Raw genomic sequence first — 14,464 nt, forward strand, 5'->3', positions numbered from 1 at the left:
TAAACCATATACTTTCATATGATCACTCACTGTATAAAACCATAAGATACAGTGTGTCTGAACATGTTGTTGCTGGGCTGTTTGACTGCCCATGATCCAAAACTCTGATTTTTTTTTTTTTTTTTTTTTTTTGGTGCAGTTGGCAAGAGGCTGCATTCAGAACGGGTCATCGGTCCAGGGAAAGAGAAATGTTCTTATTTCTTCTGGCAAGGTCGTAACTCCACGGTGAATGAGAAGGGAACATCAGCACTGATGACTGTAGAGCTGGATGAGGAGAGAGGTGCTCAGGTACTTACTATGGATTATTTTATACTTATTATAATACTCATTTTGAATCTTAAACATCTTATTTAGTTTTTTAACTAAACCTCTCTCGCCATGAATATAGCCTTAGAAGCTGGCATGGCATTAAGAAAAGAAAGAAGAAAAAAAAAGAAAGAATAATACTCATTTTAGGATGTTCTTAAGCATTTCCTGCACTACCATTCAGAGGTTTGGGGTCTGTAAGATTTTTTTTATGTTTTTGAAAACAAATCTCTTATGCTCACCAAGGCTGCATTTATTTGTTCAAAAATACAGTAAAAACATCATATTGTGAAATGTTATTATAATTTAAAATAAATTTGTTTTTTTCTATTTCAATATATTTTAAAATGTAATTTATTCCTGTGATGGCAATTTAATGTATTCTTGATAAATGAAAGTATACATTTCTTATAAAAAAACATGTAAATGAACTCACCTTTTAAATGGGTAGTGTTCAATAATTTTTTTTATCAGTTTAACAGTAATGTAAAAAGCTAAAATATTAGCATAAAAACAATATATAATCTGTTTAATATGTGTATTTTGCAGGTCCAGGTACAGCAGGGAAAGGAGCCGCCTTGTTTCCTACAGTGCTTCAATGGAGGAATGATTGTTCATGCTGGAAAGAGAGAAGAGGAGGAAGAAAATTTACAAAGTAATCTCTTTTGCTAACTTTACCACATTTTTAGTTTGCATCATTTTTCCATAACCTTCTTAGATTAGTTAAATAGTTAAATCAAAAGACAAATACATCATGAAAATCATATTTTGAACTTATGGACTGAGAGACTGCTCGCTGCACAGCCAATGGGTGGAGCTTAACATCCAGCTCCCCTTCTCTAGACCTAATCGGTGGAGCTAGAAGCTCCAACCACACCCTTAACCCTATTTCTAAACCTACTGTAATTAGTTTAAACTCTACCCCTTGGATCCACAGAGGTGGACCTGGACTAGCTCAAGCTCCACATTTGACCCATTTGGCTCTCCAGTGAGCACCACATGTATAGGTTGTGTCTAAAAGGGGTACAGCAATGGCCAGAAGAGAGGCAAAATTTCACGATAAAATAACAGTAAATTCATTTGCTACTTATCAGATTGTGTTTTATTAACGACTACACCTACCCCAACCCTAAACCTACCCTTACAATAATGCAAATACAGTAATTAAATGACCCAATATTAATTTTGCACATGCCAAGTGTCCGTAGCTATAGTCTTTACCACTTGTATGGGCTTGACCCTATTTCTTTAATGTGCAGATGACTGGCGCTTATACTGTGTGAGAGGAGAGAAACCCATAGAGGGCCATCTGCTGGAGGTGGTGTGCCACTGCAGCAGCCTACGGTCTCGCACCTCTTTGATCCTCCTGAACATCCCTAAAGCCAGCATGTACCTGTGGCACGGCTGCAAGGCACAGACGCACACACGTGATGTGGGCCGTACCGCTGCAAACAAAATCAAAGAGCAGTGAGTCAACTCTTACAAACAAACCAACCAACGATGCTTGACATAAACGCGCGACGTGAACTGACAGAGACTTTCTGGATTCCAGGTGTCCTCTGGAGGCGGGGCTTCACAGCAGCAGTAAAGTGTCCATCCAGGAGTGTGATGAGGGAGCTGAACCACAAGGCTTCTGGGAGGCCTTGGGAAGGAGAGATCGAAAGGCGTATGACTGCATGCTGCAGGGTGAGTCAAGAAACGTGCATCTGTGTGTTTGTGTTCATGCTGATGTGGAGATGATTTACAGGGTTCCCAAGGGTCCTTAAAAAGTCTTAAAGTGCACCTATTTCTCAGAGAGGAGCTCTCGGAAAGGAGGGAGTTAGAGAGACTAATGAACAGGAACCTTTAAAATAACATAATAGAGGCACTTTAAATTCAGTTTGATCAAATTCAAGGTCATAAAAAGTTTTAGATGATATTACATGGTACAAAAGTTTTAAATATTATTTTAAGAGGTATTAAATTTGTAGTCGGAAAAACAGGAATCACTATACAGCCAAATGTGAACTTCAAAAGGCTATGATTTATTTAAATAAATGTGAGCGCTGCAAGTTTGAAAGTAAAAGCGTGGCGCTGTTGCATATTCTCAAAGCTCACATTTATGTCAAGTGATTGCTTATGAACTTCTGTTGATGAATTATGACTATGTTTATTTTGGTGTTTATATTGTAATGTTTTAGATGGTTGTAAGATTGCATATTTTATCTCCCTCATATTTTTTAAATGAGCAGCTGGGAGTAGTAATGCGTAGACATTTCAAAATAAGAGTCCCAGTGTATTTCAGGCTTGTATATAATTAAAAGTTAAGCATTATACATACTTTTTTCTGGGTATTTATCGGTATATTGCTTACACAATAAACTGTATCCAACATTTAGTTTAACATAAACGGCACAGTTTTGTTTTTCTTAAAAATCATCAGCTAAATCCAATATCGGTCGATAATATAATAATATTTATACTATATATAACTATACTTTATTTTATTTGTGAAGGTCTTAAAGACTTTAAAGGTCTTAAATTTGATTTTAAAAAACTCTGAAGATACCCTGGATTTGTGTTTTGTCTTGTTTCTCAGATCCGGGAAAGTTCAACTTCACTCCTCGGCTGTTCCAGTTAAGCAGTGCTTCAGGAGAGTTTGTGGCAGTGGAATTTGCGTATCCATCCAGAGAACCAAATTTGGTCAACTCGATGCCTTTCCTACAGGAGGATTTGTATACAGCTACTCAGCCAGGTGTTAAACACTGTTAAGAGTTCTGTCTGGTGTAACTTGCTTGTTAACTGCTAGGTATTCTGGATGGGTGTCAGTTACATTTTCATTAGGCTTTCCTACACTCATTACATGCATAATGTATTAAGGAAACTTGATTCTTCACACTCATTGGAAAATCATGAGGTATGGTTGTGGCAGTATCATGATGTCGCTTCTTGTGTTTGACTGTCTTTCAGCCCTGTTTTTGGTGGATAATCACCATGAAGTTTACCTGTGGCAGGGCTGGTGGCCTCAGGACAGTGAGAGCACGGGATCAGCTCGCATACGATGGGACTCTGATAGGAAGTGTGCCATGGAAACTGTACTCCAATATAGCAAAGGTGACCTAAAAAAAACATGCTTGTCTTTAATGATCTTTTTAGGAAAGAAACAAGAGTGATATTGTGTATAAGTGAATCTCTCTGGTGACGTACGCTGGACTCGTCTAATCATTTAGTCAGCTTAAACCCTGTCCCATTCTTACAAATGACTGCAAGCTTTCATCATATCTGCCTCCTTTCAATCAACAAACAAAGGATAGAACCAAGTTCCCATCCTACATTTCTTTTTCTTTTTTTCTTTTTTCAGTTTCACTCAGATATAAGGCTCAATAAGGAAGACATTTTCTGTTGCTATTTCTGTTACATCATGATTTTAAACTCTCTGGCTAAAAGTACAAACCCGATTCCAAAAAAGTTGGGACACATTTGTACAAATTGTGAATAAAAAAGGAATGCAATAATTTACAAATCTCATAAACTTATATTTTATTCACAATAGAATATAGATAACATATCAAATGTTGAAAGTGAGACATTTTGAAATGCCAAATATTGGCTCATTTTGGATTTCATGAGAGCTACACATTCCAAAAAAGTTGGGACAGGTAGCAATAAGAGGCCAGAAAAGTCAAATTTACATATAAGGAACAGCTGGAGGACCAATTTGCAACTTATTAGGTCAATTGGCAACATGATTGGGTATAAAAAGAGCCTCTCAGAGTGGCAGTGTCTCTCAGAAGTCAAGATGGGCAGAGGATCACCAATTCCCCCAATGCTGCGGCGAAAAATAGTGGAGCAATATCAGAAAGGAGTTTCTCAGAGAAAAATTGCAAAGTTTGAAGTTATCATCATCTACAGTGCATAATATCATCCAAAGATTCAGAGAATCTGGAACAATCTGTGTGCGTAAGGGTCAAGGCCAGAAAACCATACTGGATGCCCGTGATTTTCGGGCCCTTAGACGGCACTGCATCACATACAGGAATGCTACTGTAATGGAAATCACAACATGGGCTCAGGAATACTTCCAGAAAACATTGTCGGTGAACACAATCCACCGTGCCATTCGCCGTTGCCGGCTAAATCTCTATAGGTCAAAAAAGAAGCCATATCTAAACATGATCCAGAAGCGCAGGCGTTTTCTCTGGGCCAAGGCTCATTTAAAATGGACTGTGGCAAAGTGGAAAACTGTTCTGTGGTCAGACAAATCAAAATTTGAAGTTCTTTTTGGAAAACTGGGACGCCATGTCATCCGGACTAAAGAGGACAAGGACAACCCAAGTTGTTATCAGCGCTCAGTTCAGAAGCCTGCATCTCTGATGGTATGGGGTTGCATGAGTGCGTGTGGCATGGGCAGCTTACACGTCTGGAAAGGCACCATCAATGCTGAAAGGTATATCCAAGTTCTAGAACAACATATGCTCCCATCCAGACGTCGTCTCTTTCAGGGAAGACCTTGCATTTTCCAACATGACAATGCCAGACCACATACTGCATCAATTACAACATCATGGCTGCGTAGAAGAAGGATCCGGGTACTGAAATGGCCAGCCTGCAGTCCAGATCTTTCACCCATAGAAAACATTTGGCGCATCATAAAGAGGAAGATGCGACAAAGAAGACCTAAGACAGCTGAGCAACTAGATGCCTATATTAGACAAGAATGGGACAACATTCCTATTCCTAAACCTGAGCAAATTCAGTCCCCAGACGTTTGCAGACTGTTATAAAAAGAAGAGGGGATGCCACACAGTGGTAAACATAGCCTTGTCCCAACTTTTTTGAGATGTGTTGATGCCATGAAATTTAAAATCAACTTATTTTTCCCTTAAAATGATACATTTTCTCAGTTTAAACATTTGATATGTCATCTATGTTGTATTCTGAGTAAAATATTGAAATTTGAAACTTCCACATCATTGCATTCCTTTTTTATTCACAATTTGTACAGTGTCCCAACTTTTTTGCAATCGGGTTTGTAATTTTTAAATAAAAATTTAAAATAAAAAGTAATCTTTTTATTACTGTAGATGTTTTTGGTTGTATAATTAATTTATTTATTATTATTTTATTGTAATTTAATTCTAATTCCAGTATTATTAAAACAAAACAATAAAAGAATAATGCAATAACACGATTGTCTTTGCTTTTGTTTTTTTGTTTTTTTAGAAAAAAATGAGAAGAAAACTCCAAAATCATACCTGATCCACGCAGGGCTTGAGCCTCTTACCTTCACTAACATGTTTCCCAGCTGGGAACACAGAGAGGACATTGCTGAGATCACAGAGAAGGTGAGAGAGAAAGTTAAATGCACATTCCAATTTTCTTTTTCTTTTCTTTTTTTCCTTTTTTTTTCCTGAGTTACAATAATATGGTTCAAAGAACAGAACATCTGCAAGCTCTTTATTACACTTTTAGTGATAGTCACCTACAGGTTAAAGGGTTAGTTTACCCAAAAATGACAATTCTGTCATCATTTACCCACCTTCTTTGTTTCCAAACCTGTACGACTTTTGTTCTTTTATTCAGGAATTTATTCACATATAAACACTGATCAGCGAACATGAACAGAAGCTCAACCGAACCTGCTTGATGCATGAGAACAAACCTCTTTGGTTCTTGCGGAAGCTCAAACATGCTGCATAACACACAAGAATGAACCTTATTGGTTTTCGCGCATCAAGCAAGCACTCTTGAGCTTCCGTTTACCACAACTAATGTGTGAGCTGATAAACGTTTATACGTGAATAAAAAAGCCTAAATTAAATCTGTTCATCATATAAAGCGATTGTGTCTCTTCAGAAAATTTGGACTAAACCACTCAATTCATATGGATTAGTTTTACGATCTCTTTATGAACTTTTTGAAGCATCAAAGTGGTAGTTAAATAGCTGTCTATGGAGGGGACAGAAAGCTCAAAGATTTCATCAAAAAGATCTTCATTTGTGTTACGAAGATGAACGAAAGTCTTACGGGTTTGGAACAACATGAGGGTGAGTAAATGATGACTGTAGATGCTGGTCTCATGGTGAACACCAATTCTCTAATCAGTAAACTTCATCTTTATGTTGTTTTCTGTGATTTACAGGAGGCTGAAGTATGTAATCAGATCATTCTTGTTGAAGACGTCTTGACTAGACTCTGCAAGACCATTTACCCATTGGCTGATATACAAGCCCGTCCCCTACCAGAAGGTGTTGACCCTCTACGTCTTGAGATCTACCTATCAGATGAGGACTTTGAGGTGAGAAAAATCATATTAACACTGAGGTTTAAGGTTCATTAGCTTTTTCTAAGTTGTGTAAATTAGCCTAACTTTATCATTCTGGATGCATTATTAAAGAACTATGTGATTTTCAGGCATTGTACATGGATATTACTTAACTGTATCTGTTCTGTAAAATCTGTCTGCCTGTGTTTGCTCATATGTTCTGTCTTTTCAGTTCCATCTAGTTTTATTTTATCATTTTTCCTGTCATCTATTTCATTCATCTCCTTCTACTCCCACTATGTCGTCTTCAAGCTGCCTCTCTTAACCTGTCTCTCCCTGCATCTTTCTGCTTTTCCCCTTTTTGCTGGTGTAGTCTTGCGTCTGACTGAGGTTAATTTTTCCCTTCACATGCCAGGGTGTAGGGGCTTCTGGGAAGGTGAGTTTTGTTTCATGAGGAACATTGGTGTTTTCCCACTAATGCTGCATCCTCACTGTGTGTATCACATCCCTATCTAGCAGTGTGTTGGTCACCGTTCACCACTGATAGCTCACTGATAGGTCTCACTTTTATTAAGATTTATAGTGTATCTGATAAATATTGTATGCAGGATAATATACACCATGGTTCAAAAGTTTGGGGTCAAAGAAATTAATACTTTTATTCAGAAAGGATGCATTAAATTGATTAAAAGTGACAGTAAATACATTTATAATGTTATAAAAGATTTCTGTTTCAATTTTTTGGTTTGAACTTTCAATTTATCAAACAATCCTGAAAAAAATTTATCACTGTTTCCACAAAACTATTCAGTAGCGCAACAGTTTCCAACTGTGATAATAATAATAGTTTCTGATTGGTGAACATAACAGACAATTTTACTGACCTCAAACTGTGTGTTCCTCAGTCTTCACATGCACTGATAGTAAAATTAATAAGCCAGTAATTATTTTTGTGTTATGGCCAATAACCAATAAATGGCTGATCTATACTATTGTCTAAATAAATTTTATAAAAAAAATCAATTGTTTAAAATGCATGTGAATTTGGGTATCACAACATTTATAATGTACAATGTATAAACAACATGTATCATGTATAAAAATGATATTCAGTTTGAAATGAGCATGAACAATTAAATATCCAACATTGACTCGTACCTTATTTTAATATCGGCTGATAACAAATATGGCGTACTTTGGATTGGTGAATGGCTGTAACCAATATCCTACAGCTGTTGTGTTTGTGTGTGTGATCATGCATCCATATTTTCAGCATTTCAGAGTCCTGACTGTGATTCAACACTTGTATGTCATCTGCATGTTTTTATTAAATCCTTATCCCTAAAATTATGTATATATGTGTCTACATTCTCTACAGAAAGCATTGGAGATGACAAGAAGTGAATATGAGGCACTGCCAGGATGGAAGCAAGTGAATGTGAAGAAAGCCAAAGGATTGTTTTAAAGGAACTAGAGGAAATCTGACTGCATTGGAACTGCTGATTGGGATTGAATTTGCAAGTGGAGACCTTCATTCCTTTTGATTAAGACGGGACAAGCGCAAGTGAAGAAGATCTACCTGTGTCAAACCACACAGGCAGGTGAAAAGCAGCTGGTGGAAGAAGAAAAGACTGAGATTGGCAAGGGTTTACCAGCCTCTTGTAGCACATTTTTTCCCATTTTCTTCTTTTTTTCTATCAGTGAATTAGTGAGATTGTTTTTTTTTTTTTGTTGAATGTTTTGAGTGCTTCCAGCTTGTTTTCCTCCCGTTTTTATTGTTTTGCGTTGCTCTGTGTCCACATGAAGCCATTTACCATCCAACATGCACTGCCCAGTTTAACATAAAAGCCTTTTAGTAATTATCTGAATGCAAGAAAGCTCAAAAGAGCACTTTATGTAAGTACGTTCATATCTGCTCTCATAAATGACCTCAAGATGTGTTTAACCTTCCAGACAGATGCTTGAACTTGAGAACCCTGCGTGTGTGTACATGGGAGAGTGTATATCTATACAGTGTGTGTGTCTCTTTGAAAAGGATTGAATGAAATTGTGGAATAAGAGAAAATCTCTTTCTATTATGCGTTGTATAGTGCCTTGCCTTCATGTACAGTTTATATAAAGACAGATGCTAGTCTGCATTTTGAAGACATATTTGTGATATAAATAAATATTGGTGCAAATAAACACTGTATAATGTAGATAATAAATACTTTGTCTGGTGGTTTATCCTTAATTTTAAATCACTTCCGTTTAAAATGAATAGGCCTAGTTAAACTTTCTACGGATCCCCTAAATGGACATGGTGATGGAAAAGAATGAAATGGGAAGAAAAGTTATATTCCAATACTGTTTGCTATAATTCCAATAGTTTTGCTTTGCAAACGTATAGTTTCTCATAGGAACCTGAAGTTTTTCTCGCGGGAACGCAAAAGTTTAAAACAACATTTTTCCTCCCATCTCGTATTTTTTTCCTACCATGTCCCTTTAGGGGGCGCTCCGTGAATATTCATATTTAAAAACATTAGAAAGACCAGCAGAGGGCACTACTGTTCCACAAGTGAGAGAGTGATTAGTATTGCATCATCCCAGAACGTCCAATTATATGGGGTGGGGAAGAGTACATATCTTTTCATTATCTTTTTTTAATGATCCAATTTGCCTTATTTCTGTTCGAAACCTTGATGCTCATTAACAAAAATACATTTGCAATAGTTCTATATAGAATAAATAAGTTGTCATTTTCATTGCAACTAAATCTTAACGGCTAAATCTTGTCAATCTTCCTTCTATCAATCACTATACTTATATTAGGAATGCCCATGATCAACGGCACAAACTGAAAGTAGTTACAAATAAACAAAAATGAGCACTGCCATATTAGTTCACAAGAGAACAACTGGGACACTGGAAGTGAAGGCTTTGAACTTGGGTCAAGTGGGATTTACAAGTCACATGATCAATCAAAGTCAAGGCTAAACATGTTGTATGGCCAAGGAGCCGCTTCCTGTCTGTCCGACTGAGGATTAATGACATATCTACATCTAAGAAAACAACTCCGGAGCAAGCGTACAACCATTGTACGCTAGTAATAGTTGCAAACAATTTGTATTAACACATTTGATCATAACATGAACATGCATTTTGTATACAAGCTGGCAAGGTATGTGTGATTTCATATAGTAGCTTGGAGGGGACCTGGAAAAAAAAAATGAGCATGTGATTATTCTTTTATTTGTTATGCATTCAATTAATGGTCATTTCGGGTGCTGTATTCTGTTACAACTGACACAGCACCATATTTTAGAGACTGGCAAGTGGGCCTGTTAATCCAGAATCTCATTAACAACACCCATGATCAGGGCAGACAAATCTGCTTTACCTGGAATGCAATAACCCTCCAGGCAGAGGATCTGATTGGCTGAATGCTAAAAGGTCACTGCACCTGATTAGCTGGAATTTCTTTATTGAATTTTCCTGTTGGTTGGAAAAGACATAGGGTGTGTGGTTGATAGGTAATAAATGACCTTGATGAAACTGTCGCACAAGGAGCTGTGGGAATGTAGCATCTTTTCATATTTTGCTGCCATGAATATGATCATTTTTCATTCACCCTGGGGTCTCAGTCAAGATTAAATATCTGTGAGAAACTGGAAATCACTTGATTGATGAAACGTGGGAAAAATTGCATTAAATTGTGAGACTGAAGGCCCACTGAGGCACATAAATGCACACATCTCTGTACAACTGGGCGCCCATGATCAAACTAAGAAAGGGCCGCTGAAGGGTGACTGCACAGAACACTCTTCCCTTCTTCTGCCATGACACTAGATCAAGTGAATAGTAGCGCACTAGGTCAGCGCACAAGGAAAGAACCAAAGCGGATTTAAGTTATCTCGTTAGTATCATTGCCTCGGATAAACCATTTAAACAAAGTGAAGGGCCCAATATACAAACAAAGCTTGTGTTATGTGGATGTTCCCAGCATTTCTTAGGTTAAAATACATGTTCATTTTAGAAACAGCGAAAAAGGGATGGTTTTTGCAGTGACACACTCAAAAACTTTAGTTCTTTTTAAATGATTCATGCTCACATGTACTGTACACTATGAGCTAATGTAAAAACTGCGAAAATACTACAAACTCCCTTCCTAAAATATAAATGCAGCAATTTATTTTAATAAAAAAACATTAATACTATGTGAAAAGTTAGAGGGTAGAGACAAAAAGTCTTTATTAACATATATAAGCTAGAAGAAATAATCAAAACATCTTATTTTATTTAATTTCATTTCACACTTTTGAACGTTTTCACGGGCCTTGTTGTGATTGCTGAATGTGCAGGTGAGCACCAGTAGGGGGCGCGCCGCTCATGGCTCATTGTTGCGCCCGCCGGTGTGTATGTATGTGAGGTTGAGCGTGTGTGTATGTGAGTGTGTGTCTGTCCGTGTGACTCGTAATATGTGTCAAGAGAGTGAGGGGAGACTTCTGTATGTAGGTGATTGAAGCTAATGTGTTTAACACCAGAGGTCAGAAAGACAGAGATCTGTCGAAGTAACAAGTTTTGATCAGAATCCCGCTCCACAATAACGGCACTTATGCGAAAGTATCGGATTTTGTGAATAAAACAAAGATTTGTCACGGGAACTTCTGTCAAGAGGGGAAGGAAATAAGCCGAACACGTCAGAAGAGGATATTTATTTTGGGAATCGTAATATGAAAAAGGAGCAGGCCGAGATATTAGGTTTTGTCCCTCAGAAAGAGATCGTCTACAACAAACTTCTCCCGTACGCAGATAAACTAGACCGCGAATCCAATGACATTTTGGCCCAGATTAAAGGGAACTTGGGTCGGGCTGTCCAGCTCCGTGAGTTATGGCCAGGAGTTTTATTTTGGACACGGAAACTCTCCACGTGAGTATATTCAAGACTTAAAAATGGCTTTGCTGCAGTAATTGAATCTGTTTTGTTAATAAACAGCAGGGACAGCTGAGTGACTCCGGTAGCTTGTAGCCGTTAGCTCTAGAGCTAAAGGCTAAGTGCTACCTGAGTCACTCGGCTGTCCTTGCTCATATGTAAACATCACATATCCATCTGGTAGTACTCCATAATGACCTGTCATAATATCCAACGTAATATTACGTTGGTCTGGTTTGTCAGAGTGGCTTCAGTCGGTAAAAGGCAGGAAATGTGGGACTGTTAAGCTCATTTTTAAGCTAATCAGCTAACGGAGGCTAACATTAGTGCTGGATAAGCAGCTGCCACATGCATCACTGCAACTAGTGGTTGGACATGGAGTCTTTGAAAAGACACTTTACCTGATTGCATATTATTTCATGCTTTTATAGTTTGCCTTATTCATTACGGTCTATTTAATAAGTGTTCTTGACAATTGAAAAGTGATTCACGATCAGTTTTCACCGTGTTGAACATAGACACAGAAGTATGGGACCTTATTTAAGAGCTTCTTTAAAGGCCAGATAAATGGGATATTGTTCGATTAAAATGCCCCATGACTACGTTTTATGGTTCATTTTATTTGATGACACAACGTTTTCCATTAGTTTCATGTGCATGCTATATAACATTTGTACTATAATCTGCAGTTCAGTGACAGTGAGTCATTCGAGCCGATTCAGTGAAGTAGTGAGTGGTTCGTGTTTGATTCAGACCGATGACTCCTGTGCTTCATTTAGATTGATTCGCCAATGGTTTCAAGTGATTCATCATTGAGTCCATGTTCGTTTTTGAGTGCAGAGCGAGCAAAGGCGAAAAAGTTGTCTGTTATATACGCATCATTAATATTATGTACACAGTAGTGTGTACAGACCTCAAAAGTTTGAGCGGTTATGTATATATATTGGTCAATGACGTGACGGGTCATTTTTTTTTTTTTTTTTGTCCAAAAGCCTTAATAATAATATAAAACAAAGCTATGACATCCAAAGTATGTATGGTAGTACAACTATATCTCTTTATTTTGAATCCAAAAGGTTTTAATTGTATTTTGCTACATATAAAGGTATTTTAAAGATTTTGAAGTGTAGAGAAAAAGAGGAAAAAATGTCTGGAAAAATTAATTTCGTTGATGTCATTCGGAGTAACCAATATATAGGGAACATTTTGGATCAAGTCATGCGGTCATTATCTTCTGGCAGGATGTGTCATCATTTAGACATTTGGTATAACCAATAGTGTCATTCAGTAAAACTGAAATTTTGGTTAAACCGAATGACTTTTTTGGTGACACATTTTGTAAAAAAAATTACAAAAGCAGTGTTAATTGATTATAAAAACCACATAATCTCATTGTTAACACTTAAAGGATTAGTCCACTTTCTAATAAAAATTTCCTGATGATTTACTCACCCCCATGTCATCCAAGATGTCAATGCCCTTCTTTCTTCAGTCGAAAAGAAATTAAGATTTTTAATGAAAACTTTCCCAGATTATTCTCCTTATAGTGGACTTCAGTTGGCCCCAAACGGTCCAGGAGGTCACACTAAATACTGATTTTTGCCTAAAGAAGCCATTTTGTTCTGATTTCTTTTTTTTTTTCTTTTTTTTTACATTTTGTGTACATATTTTCTGTTTGTATTGTAATAAAGACCAAAAAATAAATATGGATGGTCATTTAAACATTGCTAAAACAACAAAGCTGGTGGTGGCTTAAGAGTTTTGCACTGTACTGTATGTGTATATATATATATATATATATATATATATATATATATATATATATATATATATATATATATATATGTATGTGGATATGTATGTATACTCTCCCATACATATTGTTTGCCATGGCGCTACAGTTTAATAGGTAAAAAGGAAACTGGTATACAACAAACAGGCTCAAATGGAATAAGTGCGAGCTTTTAACATTTAGTTGAGTGTTTTTAAAGGCTCTCTTATATAATCTATTTTGATGACCCCTTTCAATAATTGTGCCATGCTAGCCTGACTCAGCCTTAGACTCACAGCGCTCTCTGTTTGTCTCATGATCATGTCGTTGTGCGTACATGGTTCGTGATAAGGTCAGAATTGCTCCAACAGATAACTTATGGCCATATGTGTTTCCCTCCCAAACAAAAGTTTTTTTTTTTTTCTCCCCCTTATGCTTTCTGAACATTCACTGTAATATGTGTTGTTTTGGGGTGGTGGATGCCCACTTTCATTTTGGGTTGTTTATCATTGCTTAATTGTGATGATTTTAAGATAAACTTGAAATGAAGTAACGATTTATTTTAGAAATGGTGTGCCTTGCCTTCTGTAGACTACTTACTGTTCTAGAATATGCAAGTTTTTCTTTTGTGAATCATGCTGTTTCTGTCCCTCTCCTGTTCTCTGTTTCCCACTTGTATGACATGATCTCTGCCCCTTGTTAGGTACCTTCGGCTGTACGGGAGGAAGTTCAGCAAGGAGGACCATGTGCTCTTCATCAAGCTTCTGTACGAGCTGGTCACCATCCCCAAGCTGGAGATCAGCATGATGCAGAGCTTTGCACGACTCCTTGTCAACTTGCTGAAGTATGTAAAAGCATCCCTAACAAAACTACATATTTGAGAATAGCGAAGCAGATTTGTTGTCAGGCGTTTAAAATTTTTATATACATGAATTACATGATTAAAGGTGCAGTAAGTGAATGCTGAGAAACGCTGTTGAAAGTGGATCAAACCGAGCACCAAAACACAATTGTAGCCAATAAGCAATAAGGGGCGTGTCCACTCATGATGGGGGAGGTGCACTTGTAGCCAATAAGCAATAAGGGGCGTGTCCACTCATGATGGGGGAGGCGCCTGTGCAGGGGCGTGTTTGTTTTGATGATTTTAAATATCAACAGCGTTTCTCAGAAATCGCTTACTGCACCTTTAATTATTCAAAATAATTCTAATTAGAAAGGAAATTAAGATAAT

At 37.2% G+C, this 14,464-nt stretch overlaps 2 protein-coding genes across 20 annotated transcripts in view; both read left to right on the forward strand.

The window, feature by feature from the left end:
- Positions 1–8,757, forward strand: part of svila (supervillin a) — a 77,019-nt gene extending 68,262 nt beyond the window's left edge. For 13 of the 17 annotated variants that reach the window (XM_051915047.1, XM_051915036.1, XM_051915034.1 and 10 more), the window contains 10 exons: positions 140–288; positions 856–961; positions 1,566–1,773; positions 1,859–1,992; positions 2,885–3,040; positions 3,256–3,399; positions 5,509–5,630; positions 6,428–6,583; positions 6,966–6,986; positions 7,929–8,757. In XM_051915047.1, the coding sequence (XP_051771007.1) occupies positions 140–288; positions 856–961; positions 1,566–1,773; positions 1,859–1,992; positions 2,885–3,040; positions 3,256–3,399; positions 5,509–5,630; positions 6,428–6,583; positions 6,966–6,986; positions 7,929–8,015 (1,283 nt within the window). In that variant the 3' untranslated portion in view covers positions 8,016–8,757. Of the gene's footprint in view, positions 1–139; positions 289–855; positions 962–1,565; positions 1,774–1,858; positions 1,993–2,884; positions 3,041–3,255; positions 3,400–5,508; positions 5,631–6,427; positions 6,584–6,923; positions 6,987–7,928 lie in introns of all 17 variants that reach the window. The other 4 variants (XM_051915035.1, XM_051915044.1, XM_051915046.1 and 1 more) reach the window with 2 other exon arrangements.
- Positions 8,758–10,938: 2,181 nt separating this feature from the next.
- The window catches only part of psme4b (proteasome activator subunit 4b), a 33,650-nt gene continuing 30,124 nt past the window's right edge, over positions 10,939–14,464 (forward strand). For 2 of the 3 annotated variants that reach the window (XM_051915052.1, XM_051915053.1), the window contains exons 1-2: positions 10,941–11,459; positions 13,937–14,077. In XM_051915052.1, coding sequence (XP_051771012.1) covers positions 11,263–11,459; positions 13,937–14,077 — 338 coding nt within the window. In that variant the 5' untranslated portion in view covers positions 10,941–11,262. Of the gene's footprint in view, positions 11,460–13,936; positions 14,078–14,464 lie in introns of all 3 variants that reach the window. The other variant, XM_051915051.1, reaches the window with a different exon arrangement.

This window comes from Ctenopharyngodon idella, chromosome 12, assembly GCF_019924925.1.
Source record: "Ctenopharyngodon idella isolate HZGC_01 chromosome 12, HZGC01, whole genome shotgun sequence".
NCBI lineage: Eukaryota > Metazoa > Chordata > Actinopteri > Cypriniformes > Xenocyprididae > Ctenopharyngodon > Ctenopharyngodon idella.